Source organism: Phoenix dactylifera, chromosome 2 (genome assembly GCF_051530095.1).
Source record: "Phoenix dactylifera cultivar Ajwa chromosome 2, Ajwa_hap1_PhDact_Kaust_v1.1, whole genome shotgun sequence".
NCBI classification, from domain to species: Eukaryota; Viridiplantae; Streptophyta; class Magnoliopsida; order Arecales; family Arecaceae; genus Phoenix; species Phoenix dactylifera.
Genome location: NC_143191.1, coordinates 40,121,174 through 40,144,664, shown reverse-complemented (window position 1 = coordinate 40,144,664; position 23,491 = coordinate 40,121,174). Strand labels below are relative to the sequence as shown.

At 41.7% G+C, this 23,491-nt stretch overlaps 1 protein-coding gene and 1 non-coding gene across 5 annotated transcripts; one reads left to right on the top strand and one right to left on the bottom strand.

Moving 5' to 3' along the window:
* LOC120110825 (ADP-ribosylation factor GTPase-activating protein AGD12-like) lies at window positions 1-12,172 on the top strand. 4 transcript variants are annotated; one of them, XM_039126634.3, is made up of 10 exons: window positions 1-139; window positions 683-781; window positions 1,184-1,261; window positions 5,516-5,600; window positions 9,116-9,191; window positions 9,691-9,854; window positions 9,939-10,071; window positions 10,241-10,357; window positions 10,501-10,596; window positions 11,650-12,172. In XM_039126634.3, exons 2-10 carry the CDS (start codon window positions 763-765, stop codon window positions 11,929-11,931), a joined length of 1,050 nt encoding a protein of 349 aa, XP_038982562.1. In that variant the 5' UTR covers window positions 1-139; window positions 683-762; the 3' UTR covers window positions 11,932-12,172. The 4 variants fall into 4 exon arrangements, with proteins under 4 accessions (XP_038982562.1, XP_038982568.1, XP_038982571.1 ...); XM_039126643.3 differs by lacking the exon at window positions 683-781 and adding an exon at window positions 595-632 and having other exon boundaries at window positions 55-139; XM_039126640.3 differs by lacking the exon at window positions 683-781.
* Window positions 12,173-22,680: 10,508 nt separating this feature from the next.
* LOC120104322 (small nucleolar RNA R11/Z151) lies at window positions 22,681-22,774 on the bottom strand. Its single transcript, XR_005506767.2, has one exon. It is a non-coding gene; the product is annotated as a small nucleolar RNA R11/Z151 (small nucleolar RNA).
* Between the last annotated feature and the right edge of the window lie 717 nt (window positions 22,775-23,491).

Sequence of the window (23,491 nt, the reverse complement as noted above, 5' to 3'; positions counted from 1 at the left end):
CAGATTGCGTTTTGAGAGTATTTATTTTCCTTAATATTATTAAATTTGTACAATGCTTTCGAAATAATCGAGCCAAGCTCTTTATTCGCGGAAGCTCCGCCAAGAGATTGCGAACAAATCTTCGTCAGAAAAATCGCCGGTAAGATCGAGCCCCATTTCAGAAATTCCTCAGCTCGGATGCATTGGGGATTCGATCTCTCTCTCCTCTTTCTTTTCTTTTTCATGCGTGTATGCGATCTTTGATCTCTTAAAGATCTGATCTTTAGTTTTTCAAAATCTCAATTTTGTTAGTATTTAGCCCCATTTTGCGAGGTATTTGGTTCATTTGATTAGCTGGATCTTATCCATCTCGAGTAATTCTTGGGAAGGATCGCTTTTTCTTTTTAGTTTCGATTCTCGTTCCTTTTTTTTTCTCGGATCATTGTAAAAAGATTTCATTGTGACAGTTATAAGTTATTACCAGTAGCAATAACTTAGATTGCTGCGGAACGCGTTTCGGCGGGCACTCTTTTCTATCTAATTGTCAATCGTCAATGCGAGGAGCGGTGTTTTCTGATGATTCTTATGTCTCCAAAGTTTTTTTTTTATTATTAGATGATTGCCAACGAAAAAAAAGGGAGGAGCGGTGTAATGTATGTACCCTATTATCTCTCTAAATGCTAATTTTTTACTTTGTTAATAGGAAATTTCATGGATACTTTGCAAATGGTACAGGACTGGTTGGAATGGTGCTTCTGATTTAGCTTGTCGAATTCTTGTTTTATGCTTACCTGGCATTTAGGTATATATTTGACTGGGAAGTATTCATTTTGTTCAAATGCCAACCGTTAGACTGCTTGGATATACATTTTTAGGGCAATTGTTTTTTCTGGGTACAGATGGCAATTGTTTTTTATTGTGTTTTTGTTGAAAGAATTAGTCTGAGTTGTCTATTGTCACTCTTTGTGGATCAATTGTATAGATATCCTTAAGCAAGGTTGTGCCCCTGGAAGTCTGAGCTTTTTTTTTTTTCCTTTTTTGAGCAAAAAATTTTAACCTGCATAAAATATCCTTCCTTTTCCATCATCATCATCTCTTATTAAATAGGACAGGCGTTATAAACTAGCAGAGAATGCATGGTCTCATAAGCTTGAATTCCTTTCCTATTATTTATATTTAATTGATCTCTTCTGTTCCTTGAAAGTGCATATCGACGTAAGCTCTGTTGGGTTATCAAGGTTTTCTATAGGAGGGATGAGCAAGAAGGAGAAAGCTTCCCCAGGTATGATTATCCTCTGCAGTGAATTTTCATAGGTAGCTATTATTTGCATTGATGGACAAATATTTAGTTGAATACATACACGGTAAACATTATACATCAAGAATGAATAACACAGTTAATCGAACCTATAAGTGAACCATAAGTTTTTAAGTAGCAATTATCACTAATTATGGAATCTTGATAGTGGATGTGCGAGATGCTGTCATGTGGCAGAATGCAAGATTCTATATTACATTATCTTACTTCTTAATTACTCTCTAGGTTAGTTTGGGTTTATGGATCATGATAGAGAGGAACACTTGGGATCAAGGTACGCGGAACCGACCGAACCGACGTACCGATACCGGTTGGAACCAGTACCGAATCAGTTCCGCTTTAAAAAAAAATGCGCGGACATGCGTGCGTCCGCGTTCGGCCACAAAGTGGCAGTAAATGCCACTCTGTGACATTAAAAGCAGGGCTCGCTGCCCCGCGCGGAGAGCCTGCGCAGGGAACCGCACACGAGCGTGGGGAATCACGCGCGCGATTCCCTGTGCGTGGTCCGTGGTTCGCACTGCATGGAATGCGCGCAGGCGCGAGTCGGGGATAGGGCTGTCAACAGGCCGAGCTGCTCGGGCTCGGCTCGGGCCCGGCTCGGTAAAAGTCCGGCTCGAGCTCGGCTCGTTAGTCAAACGAGCCGAGCCCGAGCCTAAAATGAGGCCCGTTTAAATTCGAGCCCGAGTAGCTCACTAGCCCAAATGAGGGCTCAGTCCAATTAACAATTTAATTAAGTTCCAATTAAACTTGAACTCAATCCAATTAAATTTTATTTGGCTTAATCAATTTAAATCTCAATCTGATTGAACCCAGTTAGATTTAGATCAGGCCCAACCCGAGCTAATCCAAATCCATTTAATTTATTTAAATCAAATTGGACTGGTTTGGGTTCGGACTCAACCCATTAACCCGAACCAACCCGTTAACGGTTAACCCATTACCCATTCCCCCCTCCTCTTTCTTTTCCTTTTCTTCTCCTTCTTCTCGGTTTCTCCAGAATCCTCCCAACCCGGCAACCCCACCTCCATGGCTCCACCCCCGCCTCCACGGCTCCGTTCTCCTCGCCCCAAGCCCGAAGTCGATGCCCCCCTCCCGCCCTCCCCTCCGACAACGGCTATGACGACGAGGACGACGACGATGCCTTGCTTCCACGGTGTCGTACACCCGATCCCAGCACTTCGAGAAGCTCCGCCGCAAGAAGTTCCGCATCATGTCCGGCCGGGCACCCTTCCTACGCCTCCTCCTCTCCCTTCTCCACCCCCGATGCCGCTGCCCCCGGCGAGGGAGGCAACAAGCGCCACCGCCCCAACCGCCGTGCCCCATCCGGTCATTCCTGCGCCGAGGCTCCCCCTATGGCCCTACCCCCCAGCTTTCACTCCCTCCCCCGCGGCCGTGCCCGCGGCGCCTGCGGCCGACGCCCGTGCCGGCGGTGCTCGCGGCCGCCCCCTTCTTTCTTCTCTTCTTTTTCTTTTCTTTCTTTCCTTCCTTCCTTCCTTCGTTCTTTTCTCCTCCGACGAACCACCGATGGGGATGAGGGATCGGGATGGGAATGGGGGATTGGGATGGGGATGGGCGGGCTCCGGCTGGATGGGGCGGGCTCTGTATTGGGCTCGGGCTCAGACTCGGGCACAGGCAAACGAGCCTTACGAGCTCAAGCCCGAGCCGGGCTGTGCCAAGCGAGCCCGAGCCCAATACAGGGCTCGGTACCGAGCTTGAGCCCGAGCCCGAGCCTAAAATTTTATGAACCGAGCCGAGCCCGCAGAGGCTCGGGCTCGGCTCGGCTCGTTAACAGGCCTAGTCGGGGACGTGTTTCCCCACTCGCGCCCGCGCCCCCGCGCGCGGGCCTCTCTCCTTTTTTTTCCCCTTCTTCTGTTCTCCTTCCCGATCCTTCTCCTCCTCTCCTTCTCGACCCTTCTCTTCTTCTCTTCTCCTTTCTTTCCCCCCTTCTCTTACGAGCAAAGAAGGGGCCGGAACCACACCGGAGAACGGGCGATCCTCGTCGAACCGAGGGAGGAGGTCAGCCCGAGGGAGGAGGTAGGCTTCTTCTTCTTCTCCTCTCTCTTCTTCTTCCTCTTCTTCCCTTCTTCCTCTTCTTCTTTCCTCTTTCTTCCTCTTCTTTTTTCCCGGTGCCGGTACCGGGCTTGTATCGGTGCGAACCGGACCGGTTGGCACCGGTACCAAGCTTGAACCGGTGCGAACCGCACCGGTTCGCACTGGTACTGGCAAAGAGCCGTTCGGTTCCATCCCCTTTGGGGTCGGAACCGAATTCTGTGGCTGTACCGTATCGGTGTTGGCCGGCACCGGTACGGTATAGGCTGAACCGATTGTTCCGACTGGTTCAGTAGATCTTGCTTGGGATAATTGTGAAAGCAGTTTCACAAGACAATCAATCACTTTCCTTAGCATTTTATTAAAAGTTAAAACTAATCATAGATTACTAGGCGGTGAAAGGATACTAGAAACAAAAAAAATGCTGTTAGTAATTAGAAACTTTTTATTATTGGTTTCTTAGAGGACTTTACAGATCTGGATGCCAATACTTGATGGGCTTTCATGGAAAATACATGGAGGATTGTCATAGGTAGTATGACAACATGGAGTGGCGAGGGGGGCAGGAGGTTAGCAGCTTAGACTGAACTGATCCCAATCCATATCTAACTAGCTTTATTTTAAAGAGCACCCAGTATGTAACAACATAGCAACAAAATTACCCCAACTTCCAGGGTTTGGCTAGCTGATCCTTTGTTATATTGTTCCCACAGAAGAACATAAAAATTTAAGCCACTACTCCTCGAAAGTCCAAAGTGACAAAATCAGGACAAAATAGTCAATATTTCCCCCTTAATCTCTTCATATTGTTGTTATGTGTGCCTTTCACTTATTTTATCAATCCATAATCGCCTAGTCCAAAGTGAATTCTGTAAGTCATATTAGTTGCTTATCAACATGAACCATTATGGGGCAATAGTCTCAAGGGCTGCAAAACATTGCTATGTGCACATGCTTGAACATCGGTGTCCAGGGCTGGCCCAAAGGAAGGCCTCCGGGAGGCAAAGAGAAGACAACCACGGAAGGAAGGGAGAAGGCAATAAGGCACCGACTTGCGATGAAATAAAGAGAGGAGAGAAAGAGATTGAGAGAGAGAGAGAGAGGGAGGGGGAGGGAGGTTCCTTGCCCTGTTTTCTGTGTCTGATCGTGACCAAAAGGAAGCAAAGGCCCCATATAAAACGGGAATAGGAGCTGGCTACGAGTCTTCCCCCTTGATGGAAGGGAGGTGGAGAGTTTCCTGGCCTGCAGTTGCTGCAATGTTGCAGTTACTGCGTGGGGTTGAATGGCTGTTGTGCTGTGATGTTGCAGTTGCTACTAGGGTACTCACTTGAAGGGGAGATGGGACTTTTATTAATAAGATGGAGTGAATTTTCCATAATGCCCCTACTTTCTCTTATAGAGAGGTCTCTTTCTGGACTTTTTTTTTGTTTTTTTTTTTGCTAAGGCGAGTGGATCATACCTGACGAGTACGGATACACCCAATAAAATCTAAAAATAAAATACCTTGGAGTGCTAGGGGCAACTCCCCATCTCCAGTCCACAGGGTACTACTAGAGTGACTGGCTACATAAGTGCCATGGGATAACCTTTTCCTATTCTGCTCTTGCTTGACATGGTAAACAATATTGCCAAGCATTATCTTAGTTATTTAATCAGTTTCATCGGTCCTTCTTTTAGAGTAATTACTTTTTCGTGCTTCCATTCAAGAATTATATTAAACTGAAGAGGCTTTTTTTCTATCTTTGTTAGATTCATGCATCTTTGTTGAAATAGTGTACTTGACAGCTATCTGTTTCCATATCATTTTTTTAAGTATTTTGTACTTATTAAAATTTTTTATTATTAAAAAAAAGGGGCCTCATTCACTGAATTCGCCTTAGGTCCCCAAATGCATTGGGCCGCCCCTGTCAGTGTCATACAAAAAATGTAGTCATAATGTTCACTAACATGGTTGAGCAAATGAACAGGGTAACGAAGCATGTATACAGACACATTAAATAAGGTGCATTTGTTTAAGTATAATGTTCCTGTACTTCATGATTGGCATATGTGAAATTGTTAGCTTAATGTAATGATTCAACAATTATCCATATTCTCTGTCCTTCGAGTTCCCTTAGCCTAGAAGACTTTGGATGGCTCTGAAGTGTAACTGTTGCATTATCTGAACAGCTAGTGTAAGGAAATTGAAGGAGTTATTGCATATAAGGGATAATCGCTTTTGTGCAGATTGTGGGGCTCCAGATCCCAAATGGGCGTAAGTGCTTCTATCTTTACAAATATGTATTCTAGAATTTCAAGCGTTCAAATGTAGCTTATAATTATTTATAGTGAATAGTTTCATTTTGTGCTTGTTTGAGATGTTCCAGATGTTTTTTTTTCCATTAAATGTTTGAACTAAAACTTGAGAAAACATGTAAACCAATAACATATGATGCCACATGGAGTGAGGCCAAAAGCCCATAGACACATTTGTGTAGAAAGAGGAGGGGGAGAGAGGTGGAGAACAAAGTGACGACCAATATTGAATTCTTAAAATGGTTCATCTGATTGTGGAAGACTGGATTTTTAGCTCCAATTATGACAATAAAGAGAAGTGGGATGCATGACCCACATATTAAAGAGTAGCTGATTAGAACAAACTTCTGCAACAAAATAAGAGATTTCAAGATGCTCAGTCTTGTCAAAGTGGCAAACAAATCATATTTGGTGCTACTTGTTCTTTCAGGAGATAGGAACATTACTTTGGAAATCACAGGTCAGTAGTAGATTAGTGAAATCACCAATCTAGTCAACATTAATACATGCATGAAGCTTTAGATAGATGCAGAAGACAAGGAGAACAAGCAAATAATGATCCTGCAAGGGGAGCAAAGAATGTCGGCAACATAATCAATGTGAGAGATGGTCCACTAAACAAGAGCACCAATGAGCTAATGATGGTGAATCTGATCTAGTAGTTGCCAGGACAAGTCGCTGATTGAAGCTCCATCAATTTATAAGTGGTACGAAATATGACTCCAGCAAGCAAGACTGATAAAAAAAATCAAGACTATAACCTAAGACGTAAAGAATATTGAAGAGGGTGAACATGGCCAAGTTTCTTCATCTAAAAGTGACACTATAGATGCTCTTCAATAAGCTCCAAACGTGAACATATGTTGCTACTAAGCAATGTGATAACAATGCCATCGAGAGATTGTTAGGCACAGGGAGGGAAAACTGGAATACCCCGACTCTTCTGCATGCTAACAGAAATTATTAGCTAACATGTTACTTGCTTTAAGCATTAATGTCAACAAGATTAGTAAGTCATGTTGGATCAGACAACTTAAAGGAACTCCGTAATAACAAATTGTAAATTTGAAGGAAATTTTTGTAAACTAGGAAGTTTTGCTGGAGAGAACCTATAATTATCCCATTGCGACTTCCTCCTTTCCATTTCCATAAAAAAAAAGGACCTCCTCAAAGCAGCAAGAAGAGAAGAAACCAAAGATACTCATTGACTCCAATTCCCCATGAATGAGAGGGTACAATCAAAGTTATCAGATGTGAATTTAAGTTTTTAGATTTATTTATTTATTTATTTATTTATCCTTACCTAGTCTGAAGATTGGGGATTCACCTCTTCTTCCGAATGTTCTCGTCTCATGTTATGAATTATTCTTCAAGCACAACTTTGTCCATCTATTTTTGTTATTTTACCCCCTTTTGCACATAAAGGATGAAGCAACTAGCATTTATGGTCATTGAACTAATGGTATATGGGTAAAAATCATGTGTAGAATGCAGAAATTATGTTTGCTTGATGGAAAATATCCCTAACAATGGTTTGACTACTCTTCAAGTCATCTCTATATCTTCTTAGTGATGGTTTGTAGATTATCGAAGTGGTTTGCTATCCTTCATAATGATATCCGCTGACCATTGAGGTTGTCTTACATTTTTTTAGCGATAAACCTAATGGTTTGTCATGATCCTCAATCTTGTCTGATTTAGATTTGATATTTTTTGTTGATAGCTTGTGATGAGTCTCAAGAGCCTACAATATTTCCATGATATTTTGTCACAAACCAAGGTTGTCCAGCATTTTACTAATAACTATTTGTGGTAACTTTTAGGTTATTAAATATTTTACTGAACTTGTCTTGGAGACTCCCTATCCAACGACTTGATGCATAAGCTAGGAGTCTCCAAATTATATGATTTTCGGTTTATAAGCAATTTAGAGATAGTACATAACATTCAAGGGCTCGGATCATTGATGTTGAATCTTTATTCTGATTTCACCTAACTAGATCTGACTTGAAATCTGGTTGACTGATCCTAGCTCACCTCTCTCTACATATATGTATATGTATATGCATGTATACACACAGACATATACCCAGTTACACACACACATACACATATATATATGTGCATTTATATGTATACATATATATGTACACATATTTATGTGTGTCTGAGCATGTGTGCCATTGCATACATGCACATGTGTGCGCATGCATGTGTCTATACCTATATATCTATATGTCCATGTATATATATTTTATGTGCATGCATGCTTTCTTGCTTTCTTAAGGCTGGATACCCATCAAATTCTAAATCTTAGTTTTTTATCATAATTATATGAAGCCATATGTCATTCTTATTGAAATACTTTTTTTTTTTTTCTGATAATGGGCTGGTTCAGGCTCAGTCATACCCAAAAGAAAAAAAAGGGCCTGATCTAACAACCCCGAACAGTATATAACTAGGTCCACAGGCTGGCCCACTAACATTTCTACTGGGTAAAACTATGTGATTTATGACTTCTCAAGATGCCATCCTTTAATGTACCCATGTTTTATGCATTGCAGCCTAACGGATCTTCAATTCATGATTCGCAAATTATTTGAGTTTGGCATTATTATATTTTGAGAAAAGGTGATATGATTTTCTTCAATGAATATTACATGTCAATGAATAGCATATGACCTGCCCGTTGAGTATAATGCTCAGATTCTGAAGTTACTCTTATCAGAAAGTTGCAGTCCAAATGCTCAAATAATTTATTCCATGAATTGGTGATTGGCATGAATCCAAGTAGGCCAATGTTGTACTAATCATTTTTTGATCTCACGTCTTTATTTTTTTTCCGTTCATAGTGGAGATGCAAGTGTGCAAAACATTTACTGCATGTAAGGAGAGGAATTATTGGTACCACTAGGGCATGAAGATAATGGGGCCTGCTGCAGATTTGGGGGCTGCCATGGCTGAATGCATTGCAGCAGGAGAGTAGGAGACATAATAAAAGAAATAGGGAGGATTAGTTTAGATTATTGGATACTTATATTGCATGTGCTCGCATGCATGCACATGCACAGATGCTACTACATTTTACAGTGCATCACATTATTAGTAATTTAAGCTCATGCCTGATCTTCCATATTTTGGGCCTAAAATCCTGACCCCAGCTCTGTCAAAAGCCTGAATTTACTTAGCCTAAGCCTTGGCCTGAGCCAAACCTGATTGCCGAGATTTTTGTTGTGGACTTATTTTTCTCCTAAAAGTCATCTCATGTCATAATATGTTGTTAATATCTACCTCATGGTCATTGTCTGCAACAATAATAACTCTTAAAACTAAAAGACAATTTGATCAATTGCCATTTCCTGTTGAGTGCCTGAAACTAGTGGTTGTAATAACCTTTTCCCATCAAAGAAAAGCCAGAGTATGACCTTATGGTAAGATTTTGCATTTTGAGTAATTCATTGCCTGTATTTTCAGGTCAGCGAATATTGGGGTGTTTATATGCTTAAAATGTTGTGCGGTGCATAGAAGTCTTGGCACACATATTTCAAAGGTAGCATACATGGTCCTTCTCATGTTTGTTTTGACTGCTGATTCAGTAGTTTCATATTACATGTTTCATCCTATTATTGTTCATGGAAGCAATTCAATATTTTGGCACCATCCTTGTGCATGCCTAATGTTAAAGTTCTTCTAAGAAGATTGAGCTTTTAAAATCTTGAAATATTACATAACATTGTATCAAAAATTTACGTAAGAAGTAGAGGCCACTCTTCCAAGAATGGAGATCAAGTAAATGTATCTAAGCTCTACACATGCCGGCAGTTCATTGGTGAAATGCCTTATTTTTTAAGTAAAAAAATTAGAAGCTCTACCGAACAAGTGATTATGTGCTATTTTCTGCATGTATCTTTTGACATTAGTCTCCTTTCTAGCAGGGAATTTATCTTTTAATATTTAGCAACGCTCCATTTTATTATAAGAAAAGGCTCCCAATTTGTTTATTGTTTCTGCAAGTTTTAATTCTTGTTACTGTCATCATTGACCATCAGGTTCTGTCAGTGTCATTAGATGAATGGACTGAGGATGAAATTGAATCTATGCTAGAGGTTGGTGGAAACTCTTATGCCAATGCAATTTATGAGGCCTTTCTTCCACAAGGATATTCCAAGCCTAACCCAGACTCAAGTCATGAGGAGCGTGCAAAGTTCATCAGGTTGAATTTATATTAGATAATCAGTGTCTTATTTCTCATGTAATGAGATGAATGTTGATGTATAAGCACTTTGTCGTCCAATAGGTCTAAGTACGAGCTGCAAGAATTTTTGAAACCAAGTCTACGCATTGTTTCTTCAAATAGCTCTTCCAGCTCTTTCAGATCTTGTAATTCTGGAAAGGATTCAGAAAGTGGGTTTGATTTAGATCTGAGTCAAGTAAGGCTCCATTTTTTACATATACTATTATTTTAAAATTTTAGAAGGATTTTCTGCACTTTATGTTATTTGTCATTGCTCCTTGGCATAAATATGTCAGTTGACACTGTTGGGTAGGGTCTGTTTCACCTGTCAATACCCTAACCACGTGGTTTTGGAGTTATCCCAGGCTGGCATGGTAGAGTTCATTGGAATACTGAAGGCCAAAGTTATAAAAGGCACTAACTTAGCTATTAGAGATATGCTAAGTAGTGATCCTTACGTTGTCTTGACTCTTGGCAAGCAGGTCAGTTATTTTCAAACATCAAATCTTTTTATTATTTTGGGGGAAAACAATTTCAAATGTGTTTCTTCAGGAATGATTATTCAATTCCTTGTCAATTATCCTATAATCATTCTAAATATTCATTCAATGATGGATACCTGCAGGTGGCCCAGACAACTATAATTAAGAGCAACTTGAATCCAGTTTGGAATGAGGAGCTCAAGCTAGCGGTTCCTAAAAAATATGGGCCCTTGAAATTGGTAGGTGCTTCTAAATATGCCTTTTTTTCGGTTCATCAGTTATATCTGCCCTGTTGTACAGCCCACAGTCCATAGGTTGATGGATTGTATGCCATAGATGGTGACAGACGCCAAGCAACCAAGCAAGCTGATTTTGGCCACCCCTCACCATCCTCACAGCTCCTTGCAAACTTCACAACCTTTCTGAAGTGCCCCCTTTCCGTGCACACCCCCCCGCCCCCTTTCTTTTTTCCAGTCTGATTGTTTTGATTTGTTCTCTCATCACCTTGAACGGAGTCCACGGAGGACTTAAGGACCCACCACACTTCTGGCATTCTTAGCCTAGGGTGGCGATCACCTACAGTTGAGTTAGAGAGAAGTAAGGGAGCTAGTGCTTTTGCAGACAGTCTAAAAAGTGGTCCTTGATGTGGCCAATGCTATGGTCATGATCCTGGAGAGGTTGGTGAAGCTAGGGTTGGCCGGTTGAGGACAGAGCAGAGGATGTCAAGGAGGGAGACTCATATCCAATGACAACTAAGAGTGCCAGAAGTTGTGCTATGGTGTAGGTCAGGGTTGTGCAAGAGGGATTGAGCACCCAGATGTTGTTGGAGGGAGCTGGATCATCCACTCGAGATTATCGATGGCTAATTGGCTATTTGTTGCAGTTGGAGAGCTAAGGGAGGGTGGCGAGGAAGCTACACCATGGCGAGGTGGTAGGACATGGAGGAGGGATAGGATAATAGTAGATAGATAAATAAATCAAACAATAATACCCAAGGCGTTGCACTGATTGAAGAAAATTTGCCATGTTAAAAATGTACTGTAGCATGATTTCCTCCCCCTCCCACCACCCAAGTTTTTTTTTTCTTTCACACACACACACAGGTGCACAAGGAGTGAGAAAACCTACTCATCTTGCAGCGGCTAATGACCTAATAAAAGTAATCAATATTTCCTAGGAAGCTAATGTAAATTAAACCACTATTATTTTATAACCTGAGTTTGTCACTTAATGTTCTTTTGAGGTTTTTCTTTGTAACATTTTATCCTGTTTCTGATTGGTTCCTTAAACAGCATGTGTTTGATCATGACATGCTTTCCAAGGATGACTTAATGGGTGAAGCTGAGGTTGATCTTCAACCAATGATCACAGCTGCTATGGCATTTGGAGATCCAGATCTGCTTGCTGATATGCAGATAGGGAAGTGGTTGCAATCGAATGACAATGCCCTCACTAAAGATAGCACTATCAACATTGTTGATGGAAAGGTTAAACAAGAGGTGTCGCTGAAGTTGCAAAATGTGGAGTCTGGAGAGATAGAACTTGAACTGGAATGGATTCCATTGAGTCAGTAGACAAGTCGTCTCTATCATGATCAATCAAAGCTCTGATTCTATTTTCTGGTGCTTCATCACCTTCTCTAAGCAACTCTATGAAGTGATATATTTGGCTTCATCACCTTTTGAGAACTTTTTTTGATTGTTGTTGTAGATTTTCTGTGGATCACTGTCATGCATATTGTCGGATGCACAGCAGCTTTCTTGAATAAGTGTTTGATTTACTTTTAGTTGAATGCTATCATAACCTTTGAAATCACCATCAGAGTAGCATTGGGAAGGTGCTGTACATGCACAATAACCTTATGCCCCCTCATGCATTACCAATAGAAAGGAAGAGGTTATGATCAAAATGTTTATTTCATTGGTTCTTCTTGAGATTTAAAGAAGAATCAGATGATAAAAATTGAGACTAGTAAGCAGTTCTTAGGCCCGTATGATACATAGATTTGAAATATGAGTTTTGATTGTAACATTCATGTTGATCTTTGTATGTTTATTTGCTTTCAGAAAAGATCTTGTATGTTTATTTATGGAATTATTCATATCTTAATTGGGATAATCTTATTTCGGTTCCATGTTTGTGATCCTATGCTTTTGTAGATACCAGGAAGAATGTTGATTCATGTAATCCCTGAGCTGTGGCAGGACGGTTAGCTGCAGCTGGAGATGTTATGACCTGTGCATGTAACCAACAGATTATTTCAATAACTATGTTTGGCGAAATTACTTGAAGAAACTTTTTTGCACTTTGTTTTTTGCTTCTTTTTTTTTCCTGTCCCTCAAAACTCACCAAACCCTAGCCCTAATCTTATAAATATGTGAGAGACAAGGCGGCTTAGGTGAGAGAGATCACACAAAAAATGGGAAAAAAGAGAGGTGTCAAAGATTTGCTTTTCTTGATTTGCGATATCTGGATGATGATGAGGGACGGAGGGGTTGTTCAGGTTAAGCATGTGTTTAAAGAAACCAATGAAGCTACGAATTGGGTGGCCACGTACGTGGTTAACTATGCTAGTAGCATCCTGTGGGTGGGAGATAGGAAGCTGCCTTGGGAGCTCCGTAATATTTTGTTTTTCAATTTTATTGGGTGCGTCCGTACACGTGTTGTATAAATCACCCGGTTTAGCAAAAAAAAAAAAAATTGCTTTCCAAGAAAAGAAAGGAAGAGAAAAAAAAATCTTTAAACCCTTTTAGTATGTTTGTACATGAAGATATATCATGAACCAGATCCTAAACTTCCATTGCATGCATTTAACATGAATCCTCATGTCCATCCAAGTGGCACCGATTAAGACAACCTTGTTACACGAGGACTTTGGAAGGAGATGGCACTTACTTGGGTGGCTTTCTTCCTCCTAGCGCAGAAAAGGCAGAGAGAGAGAGAGAGAGAGAGGTGGGTTTAGATCTAAAGAAATAATAGATCTAATTCTTTGTGCTTGGTATCCCCTTGGCTCAAGAATTCTTAGAGTATGGCGACCAAGAAACCTTATGAGATCATACAGGTGAACCGAGCCTATGGGCGGTAAAGCTTGAAAAATTATATGCTTCCTTGATCACAGTACATAGACAAACTCCATGATCATATCATATTTGAGGATCCTTACCGAATAGATCTTATATATTTATATAGGATCAAAGAATTCAAAAAATACCTTACGAACCATTTTGAGTGAGATCTTGAATTATAGCAAATGGTATCAGAGCGGACTCAGCCCATAATCCATGTAGACTATAAGACATTGTAGATACATTAAGACTGACTACAGGCCGATCGTGATGCTTGTAATTAGATTTGAATGAATTTGAACCATTAGTATAAACAAACCCTAAAGAGACTAAAGGATATGACAAATGTGAGAGGGAGTCTCCAATAGCCAAAGACCATGGTTTCTCTTGTTTCATATTCAACCTCGATCCTAACCAGGATCCAACCTATTTACTTGATAGATTTGGGCGATGTTCGATCCCTGTTTTGATGTTAACCCTCTATTTGGGAAGCTAGGTTTAAACTTTTAAACTAACATTTATTGGATCAGATTAGATCTGTTTGCTCTGGTTCAAATCATATGAAAACTAAATCGGACCTCAGTGAATTCATAATTAAATCTTAATTGTTAATCCATGTTCAATGCATTGGTCATAACCATTAGTCACAATACTGGGACCTGCATGGCAATCAGAGGCCAGTTTGGTCTTCTCTGAGTCTCAGTTAACCTGCTATGGGCTTGGCGAGACTTGTTCAACTCCAGACTCAATTATACTCCCTAAGAATCTGCAGTAATATACTGATAGTTATCCATTAGCCTTTTTTAAGGAAAAAAATATTTCTGTAAAAGGGTATAGTTATGATGTGTTAAACAAGGGAGACACATAACCTATTTCACCCAATAAATTAACGCTACCGTGTAGGTTAAAAGATAAGCAGGTTTGTGTCGCTACCGTGTAGGTTAAAAGATAAGAAGGTATATAGGATACAAGGAGGTGTGTAGGTTAAAAGACAAGAAGGTTTATTGATGGGGACATCAGCTAGGTCCCCATTTTATTTGCATATTTGCTTATTGTTATTTCTGGGTTTATTTGTGTTTAGGGATTTATTTGTGGTTTATTTTATTCTGGGCTTATTTTCATTTTAGGGCTTATTTGTGGGGAATTATTTTATGTAAGGGGTTTATTTTAATTGTTCTTATGAGGCCCTATTTAAAGGGAACTTGTAAGCTGATTAGGGTTTAATGCAGAATTAAAGAATTTCTTTCCCCACGTTTCCCTCTTCTTCTCTTCTCTTCCCTTCTCCTTCTCCTCTTCTTCTTCCTCCTTCTCCTCTCCTCTTCTCCTGCCTCCATTTAAATTTGGTCCGGCATCAACTTGGTATCAGAGCAAAGCTGGTTTTGCCCCTGCTGCCAAAGCCACGGTCCAGTGTTTCCCCTCCTTCTCTCTCTATCTTCCTCTCTTCCTTTCTCTCTCGGTTTTCACCAGCCCCCCCCCCCCTTCCTCTGTCAGTCTGTTCAAAAAAAAAAAAAAAAAGAGATCACTGCCGAGTCTGTGAAGGCCCAGATCGACAGCCACCCACATCCGATCCCCTCTCTCTCGGTCTGTGTTTTCACCAGAGCAAAAAAAAAAGAAAAAAAAGAAGAAAGAGCCACAGCCACAGTCCCTGCGCCGGATTCCCCTCGAGTCCATTTGACTTGATCCCTCGGTCGTCGCCGCCGCCCACCACCGCCCTGTGACAGCCTCGGACGCCCTCCACCCGATCCGGGAAGAAGCTGCCCGCCGCCGTGATCGGCCGCCACCTGTCGCCGCCGACCACAGAGCCGCGGCTTCGAGCTCCGTCGCCGTCCCCTACGGCCGATCCGCAGCCGCCGCCCATCCCTCCTTTCCGCGGCCGCCGCAGCGAGAGTCGGGAAACCCTCCCGAAACGGTCGGGAGGTTGGGAACAGACTAACGGGTAAGTATCAGACCCGTTAGCCCGCCCCACTAGCCCGGACCCGTTCCGGAGAAGAAAAAAAAAAAAAAAAAAAAACGTGCACGTGAATTGCACGTGCGGTCGTTAACGGGTATCGGAGCGGGTTGCGTTCTAAAAACCCGAATCCGATAATCCGAACCCGAAAGGGTTAACCAAAAAAAAAAAAAAAAAAAAAAAAAAAAAAACTAACCTCTGTTCTGCCGAAAGGGAAACCCTAGGGTTTCACCGTCTTCTTCGCCGCCGTCGCCGAGCTCCACCTGCAGCGCCACCACCAGCCGCTCCGCCTTTCCCCTCGCCGCCGTCGTGCCACCTCTTCGCCGCCGTCGCCGAGCTCAGCCTGCAGCGCCACCACCAGTCGCTCCGCCTTTGCCGCCTCCGCCCGTGCCACCTCCTGCCGCCGCCGAGATCCGTTCCATCCTCTTCTCCTCCGTCGTCCACCGCCCGAGCCGCCGGTGCCCGAACCGACACCACCATCCCGCCGGGGCCCGAGCCGACGCCACCATCCCGCCGGGGCCCGAGCTGACGCCGACGGCCTCCTTCCGCCCCCATTTTCCTCACCACCGGCCGACTCCACAGGCTGCCCGCCGCCCTCCTTCCGCCGTCCTCTCCTTCTCACGGTCCGACTGCCCCGCCGCTACGCCCATCTCCGCTTGCCGTTTGCCGCTGCCCATCTCCTCCACTCGGGTGGTGTGTTATCTTTCACTCGAGCTCCATCGCGCCCCATTCCTGCGCCCGATCCACTGTTGCACCTGCGGCCCAACTGACTGCAGGGCCCGCCACTGATTCAAGGGTCAACTCACAAGCATCCCTCATTTACAGGCCCGCTAGCCACACCATACAGTATACCCCAAAGTTGACAGGTTCAGCAGGTTCCCCAGTTGCTGTAACTCGACCAGATTCACGCCATCCGACGAGCCGACTCACCGCGCCCCGACCGTCGCCCCAGCCCACGAGTACATGATTCTGATTGGCTGTATCCACCACAGGTAATAGGTTCTTCCTCCTTTGGGCTTGTTTATCTAAATATGTTCTAGTTCTCTTGCATGACAACCCTATCTTGAAACTTATTTTATTGTCAAACTGCACAACCCAGAACATCTACTACCACACCCATTCTATCCACCATTTAAAATCTAAATATTAAATTAGCACACCTTAGCGACAGGATAGTTCTCAACATCCATAGATCAGATTACTTTCGGACTTTGAATGACTGTAATACGTGTTTGCAACCTAATTTCTTATAGTGACTAATTTCTTGCCTTAATTCTGAAATAACCAAAGTGCAAATTAGTAATATTTAATTTTAAGTTATTTTTGTAAAAATTTGCTGATTTCCGAATTCATAGTAGGTTGCATTAGTGGGTTGCATCAGTAGGTTGTCCTGCATTACCTTTGGACAATTAGGGTTCATTAGTAGTATTGCATATCATATTACCAACTAGAGTAGTTCCTGTATGCCCACCCGTAGTGGTAGAGAGTACCTCCTCACTGACTCCCAGACTCCTTCATCCACCATGGACCCCAGAGTCATACAAGATATTCTGGAACAATTAGCTGCAATACGAGCTGATCACGACGAATTCAAACGTGAGATCCGTGCTCAAATACAACACCTTAGGCCTCCGGAACCATCATCCCCAATCGCAGCTTACCCCGAGTTTGGTTTGACCACACCGCCGGCAGCTTTTCCCCATCCCCCTAGGAACCAACATCATCCTGATCACCAGCGCGATCTTGATGAGCGACTACTTCGTACTGTGCGAGTAGAAGCCCCCACATTTGCTGGTCAATTAGAGCCGAGCGTGTACCTTGATTGGAGAGCAGCCATGGATAATTATTTTGAGTGGTACGATATGACTGAAGATAGAAAAGTACGATTTGCTAAAATGAAGCTTATTGGGCAAGCTCACTGGTACTGGCATAACGTTGAACATATGCGTGAGACCCAAAGGCTTCCTCGTATCACTACCTGGGAGGATATGAAAGAAAAACTGAATGAAAAGTATCTGCCATTCTCTTACCGACAACGCCTTATGGATAGGTGGCAGAAACTAACTCAAGGGACTTTAACCGTCGCCGATTACATTGCACGATTTGAAGAGTTTCACATGAGGTGCGGTGTAATCGAAGAGGAGACTGTTACTCTTTCTAGGTTTCGGGCAGGACTCCGCCAGGAGATTCAGAAAGAATTAATCCTCCGAGAGATTACCACCCTTGGCCAAGCATACCAGTTGGCTCAAGATGTAGATAGTTTCTTACAAGCCCCTGTAGTGAGGCATACCGACCCTCGACCCATGGCCCCAGGGGCCCGACCTAATCAAAACTACCTCCCACAACCCAGGCAGCTTCCCAATCCTTCTAACCAGCCCGGCCCTAGCCAAGCACCGATTCGGACATCCCCGATACCTGTCCAGAACTCTTCAAATGATAAAGAAAAGGGCATACTAGGTCCCAATCCTCGTTCTAGAAGCCAAACCCAATGTTTCAGGTGCCAAAAGTTTGGCCATATCGCGTCCCAATGTAATGCCAAGACCTATCTAATGACTGAACTTGAAGTAGGAAACCAGGAGACTGAATGTGTCGAAGAAGTCTATGAACCAAACATCGAGGATTTTGTAGAAGACTTTGGAGACGAACAGACCGGGTTAGAGTTTATCCAGTCTGCACCCCAAAATGAGCCCACTGATCGGAATGACCAAAATCCTAGGCTTCATGTGGTTCGGTATACTCTAGCTCAAACCAAGACCGAACAAGATTGGCGTAGAACCTCCATATTTTACACGTTTCTTAAGATCAATGATAAAACATGCAAAATCCTATTTGATAGCGGGAGTTGCATCAACGCCATTGCGTCTGGAGTTGTTTCCCGCCTCGGCCTGAAATCTACCCCTCATCCCAACCCATATAAGGTAGCCTGGGTAGATAAGACATCCATCTCAGTGTCGGAAAGATGCCTTGTACCGATTCAATTCCTATCTTATAAAGACGAGATCTGGTGCGACTGCCTTCCGATGGACGTAGGTCAAGTCATTTTAGGGAGACCTTGGTTATATGATAGGGACGTCACACTTCATGGACGTTCGAATTCGTGTAGCTTTATGTTCCAGGGTCGGAAAATTGTACTGAACTCCTTGCCTCCCCGAGAGCCCGCCTCTACAAAAAAGAGTGCTACCCTACGGAAAGATAAATCACTTCACATCATTACTTCGAACGAGGTAATGAAAGATATCGACAGCCAATCACCTGTGTTTAACCTTGTGGCTAGAGTTATCAATGTGGAGTCGAATCCTGAGCACCCACCCGCAGTAGTTTCCCTGTTGGAGGAGTTTCACTCTGTTTTCTCTCAGGATCTTCCAGATACACTTCCTCCGATGTGTGACCTCCAGCACGTCATTGACCTCATTCCTGGAGCATCCGTACCAACTCTTCCCCATCATAGGCTCAACCCAAACGACCACACCGAACTGAAATGTAAAGTTGACAAACTCCTCACTCGAGGGTATATTTGTGAGAGTTTGAGCCCCAGTGCTAAACCCACATTCCGCACCCCCAATAAAATTATGGTTCAGTATCGTTTTTCCATCCCTAGGTTGAACGACCTCTTCGATTCTATGTCTAGTGCCACGATCTCATGGCAAGATGTCAATATGGACTTCGTGTTGGGACTTCCTCGTACCTATATCAAGCACGATTCCATATTTATGGTTGTGGACCATTTTTCGGATATGGCTCCTTTTCTCCTATGTCCTAGGACTTCTAACAATTCTAGAATTGCCACACTTTATTTCAATGAAGTCGTTAGACCTCCTGACCTTCCAACACCTATTATATCTGATAGAGATGTTAGATTCGTGAGTTCCTTTAGGAAAATTCTTGGACACATGATTGGCACTAAATTAAAATTTTCGTCGGTCTATACTAGGACCTGGGATTTAGTGTTACCGACCGTCGAGTTTGCATATAATAGTTCGGTCAATAGGTCCTTAGGCGTGAGTCCTTTCGAAGTGGTGAATGAATATAAACCTAGGCAGCCCATAGACTTGATTCCCATGTCACATCAACATAGAGTCTCTGAGTCTGCACAATCATTTGCTTCACACCTGCATTCATTGCATCAGGAGATCAGCAAACTTATTCACTCTAATAACTTAAAATATAAATCCTTTGCTGATTTGCACCGCCGTTATAAAGAATTAAATGTAGGTGATTCAGTCATGGTAAGAATTAGACCTGAACGACTTCCTTCGGGGACGTTCAAAAAGTTGCAATCTCGTAGTGCGGGACCATTCAAAGTCCTAAAGAAAATCAGTTCGAATGCGTATGTTGTAGATCTTCCTGAAGACTATGGGATTAGTGCGACATTTAATATTGAAGATTTAGTCCCATACAAGAAATCAACATTCATTCCTTCTGACCCTTTTGTTGATACATCCACTGTTGTTGATCACCCTGCTCTAGCACCTGCTAGTGAGCCTCCACCTCCCCAGTTTCATGCACGCAGAGAACACATAGAACATATATTAGATGAGCAGGTTATCTCTACCAGGAGAGGAAGCTACCAACGTTACCTTGTTCGGTGGAAAGGTCGACCCGAATCAGATGTGTCGTGGATTTCGCGAGCTGAGTTGCAGCGCCTTGACCCGGATCTTCTGGAGCAGTACGACGGCCGCCCCGATTTACACTCGACGGGGTCGAGTTTTTCTCACCCGGGAGGAGTTGATGGGGACATCAGCTAGGTCCCCATTTTATTTGCATATTTGCTTATTGTTATTTCTGGGTTTATTTGTGTTTAGGGATTTATTTGTGGTTTATTTTATTCTGGGCTTATTTTCATTTTAGGGCTTATTTGTGGGGAATTATTTTATGTAAGGGGTTTATTTTAATTGTTCTTATGAGGCCCTATTTAAAGGGAACTTGTAAGCTGATTAGGGTTTAATGCAGAATTAAAGAATTTCTTTCCCCACGTTTCCCTCTTCTTCTCTTCTCCTCCCTTCTCCTTCTCCTCTTCTTCTTCCTCCTTCTCCTCTCCTCTTCTCCTGCCTCCATTTAAATTTGGTCCGGCATCATATACCATCGTAAAACACTTCTTTTGCTATTCTATTTTTTATTCTTATTTTTATATATGTACTCATGTCATCTAATGCTATGTTTCAAATTAAAATGACTAAAATATTCTTAATAGATACATGTGTAAAAACAAATGAGACAGAAAAAAATAAAAATTTATTTTATTTTTAATTAAAATAACTATGGTTTTTATTAATGATGTTAAAAGAATTGTTATATTAGAAGTATTTATATAAAAACAGTGTTTTATAAGGATGTAGAAATAAATATAAATTTTAAGAAAATATTTGTGCAAATTTAAATGTTTAGAAAGATATTTATGTAAAAAATTTTAAATAAAACTGACCCAATTAGGCAGACTGCTAGGGCTGCGTGATGGTTCTTTATTTTATATATATATATATATATATATATATAACTAATAATATTTACATGTAAAATCTTAGTACTTATTTGGTATATCTTAAGATATTGACTGATAAGATATCAGTATGTTGTCTGATTTATATTTTTTTACCATATTAAATAAAATATTTAGTAGCTAAAGTTAAACTTAATGTCTTAAAACAGTATTAATCTCAGCATTACTACTTTAATGAAGATATTGAAGTCTTGGCTTTTGTTCATCGTGAATTCCCTCGTTGTTTATTTCCAGAGATAATTTACTCCCTGCGGAGAGCTCAAATGATGGCAATCGCAGTTCCAGAATCCAAAGCCACTTTTCCTACAAAAAGTTCATTGGCAATGAAAAATGATATCTTTGGATAATCCGAATTTATTTGGCCAGTGATTAGATGGTTAGAGAAAATATTTGTGTACAGTGAATTTTATGTATTAGAAATCTAATCTCATGCTATGGATATTCTGTCTTAGGAACCTTGTCACCCCAGTGCTTGTTACAAAACCTTAGAGAAAATATGTGTACAGTGAATTTTATGTATTAGAAATCTAATCTCATGCTATGGATATTCTGTCTTAGGAACCTTGTCACCCCAGTGCTTGTTAAAAAACCTCATCGAATGGATCATTCCTCCCCTAATCCGAGGAGGAAAGAGGAAAGAGGAAAGCAGGAAAGCGTTATATAAATGATGCCGGACCAAATTTAAATGGAGGCAGGAGAAGAGGAGAGAAGAAGGAGGAAGAAGAAGAGGAGAAGGAGAAGGGAGGAGAAGAGAAGAAGAGGGAAACGTGGGGAAAGAAATTCTTTAATTCTGCATTAAACCCTAATCAGCTTACAAATTCCCTTTAAATAGGGCCTCATAAGAACAGTTAAAATAAACCCCTTACATAAAATAATTCCCCACAAATCAGCCCTAAAATGAAAATAAGCCCAGAATAAAATAAACCACAAATAAATCCCTAAACACAAATAAACCCAGAAATAACAATAAACAAATATGCAAATAAAATGGGGACCTAGCTGATGTCCCCATCAGTATAAATACAGATATCAATTTTAAGAAAATATTTATACAAATTTTAATATTTAAAAAGATATTTATGAAAACAAATTATTTATTTATTTTTTTACCCCACCACCTACTCCTCAGGACCTCAACTATATAAGTACAGAAAAAATAATAAAAAGTTATGCAAATGTTGAAAAAAAATCCAAAAAAAAAAAATCCCTAATCCATATCTCCTATAAACTCCCTACCCAACCCTAAATCCACACCGACAAGATGAAAACATCTTCGCAAGTAGGCTCCTATAGATATGGGTTATAAGTCAATTATCAGCACTGATTGAATCAGAGTGGTGCATGAGCAGCATGACTTTGTCCCTCCTCAATGACTACTGATGAGAACAATATAAACAGTCGTATCATTCGATATCCTAAGAAAAATTGTGTAAAAAAATAAAGAATTAACAAAAGGTTGAAAAAATAACAGGAAATTCAAAGGTGGAATTTGGAGCTCAGTGGAAGGATAAGTCTGTTTATAATAATGCGGAAAGGCTCGCGGCAAGATGACACCACTGGCCGCTCCACCATTCTAAGCTCACCATCGCTTCCATTCCTCCTTCCTTCCACCTAATTAAAAACCCTAACTTTCTCCCAAAAAATTAAAAAAATATCAATCGGTTCAATAATTGGCCAGAAATTTATCAAAATTATATTTTGATGAAAGATCTCAAGGAAAAATCTCAACTTTTCTCTTTTAAAGATCAACGATTCCAGCCTTTTGAAGGCAAAAAACAAAAGAAAATCAAGATTGGAGAAGGAAGAATACGAGGGGCTTCAGTGTGTGTAACAACATGAAATCAGATCATCGACGCATGGACTCACTGAAATCCGCTAAGATCTTTGAGATCAATCATCATTAGCCGCCGAACAGAACCACGAAGAATGCGCTCAACAGATCGGAGGAGAAGGAAAGATACGAAAGCGCTCAGGAGATCGGAGGAGAAGGAAAGAGATGATGACGGAAAGTAGAACAGCACTAGGGCGAAGGCTAGGGTTAGGGTTTTAGGATTGAGATCGGGAATGGGATTTCTTAATGAGAATTTCGGGGACGGCCGGACGGATATATATAGAGGCCGGGGAGCGGGGAACGAACACGGCTAGGGTTAGGTTTCCGAAGTTTTAGAAGGCCCAGCCACCGACCCGCTCACAGAGCCTTTCAGACGATAGAATTAATCTTGGCCGTTCGATGAATGTGATCGACGCAATAAGAAAAGGACGCTTTCTCTTAATAACAATGTCGGTAACGGGTGTGCCGACTTGATTCACGAGAATTAGAAAGGGACTTCACTCTATTTCCTTGCAGGTTTAAACGTAATCCTGCTTTACGTATCGCACCCCCCAGACTTTGTTCCCATGCTGAACTGAATTGGCAATGTTAATTCCTGAGAAAATGAGCAAGTCAGTAATTAAGTATATATCTCTTCATGTCCTCCCTGAACTTCATCGCAAGAATGTAAGAAATAAATTGCCACCAATAGTAGTTAGACAAATATCTCGGTGGCTGGAGAAGTCAATACAAAAGAACTGAGGTACTCGACTAACAGAGACCCATAACCACAACTATATTGTAGAGGTAATAG

Excerpts from the sequence above, each read along its gene's own strand:
- LOC120110825 (XM_039126634.3), top strand. Across the intron at positions 10,072-10,240 it reads TTGATTTAGATCTGAGTCAA|GCTGGCATGGTAGAGTTCAT; the intron begins GTAAGGCTCCAT and ends GAGTTATCCCAG. Across the intron at positions 10,358-10,500 it reads TCTTGACTCTTGGCAAGCAG|GTGGCCCAGACAACTATAAT; the intron begins GTCAGTTATTTT and ends GGATACCTGCAG.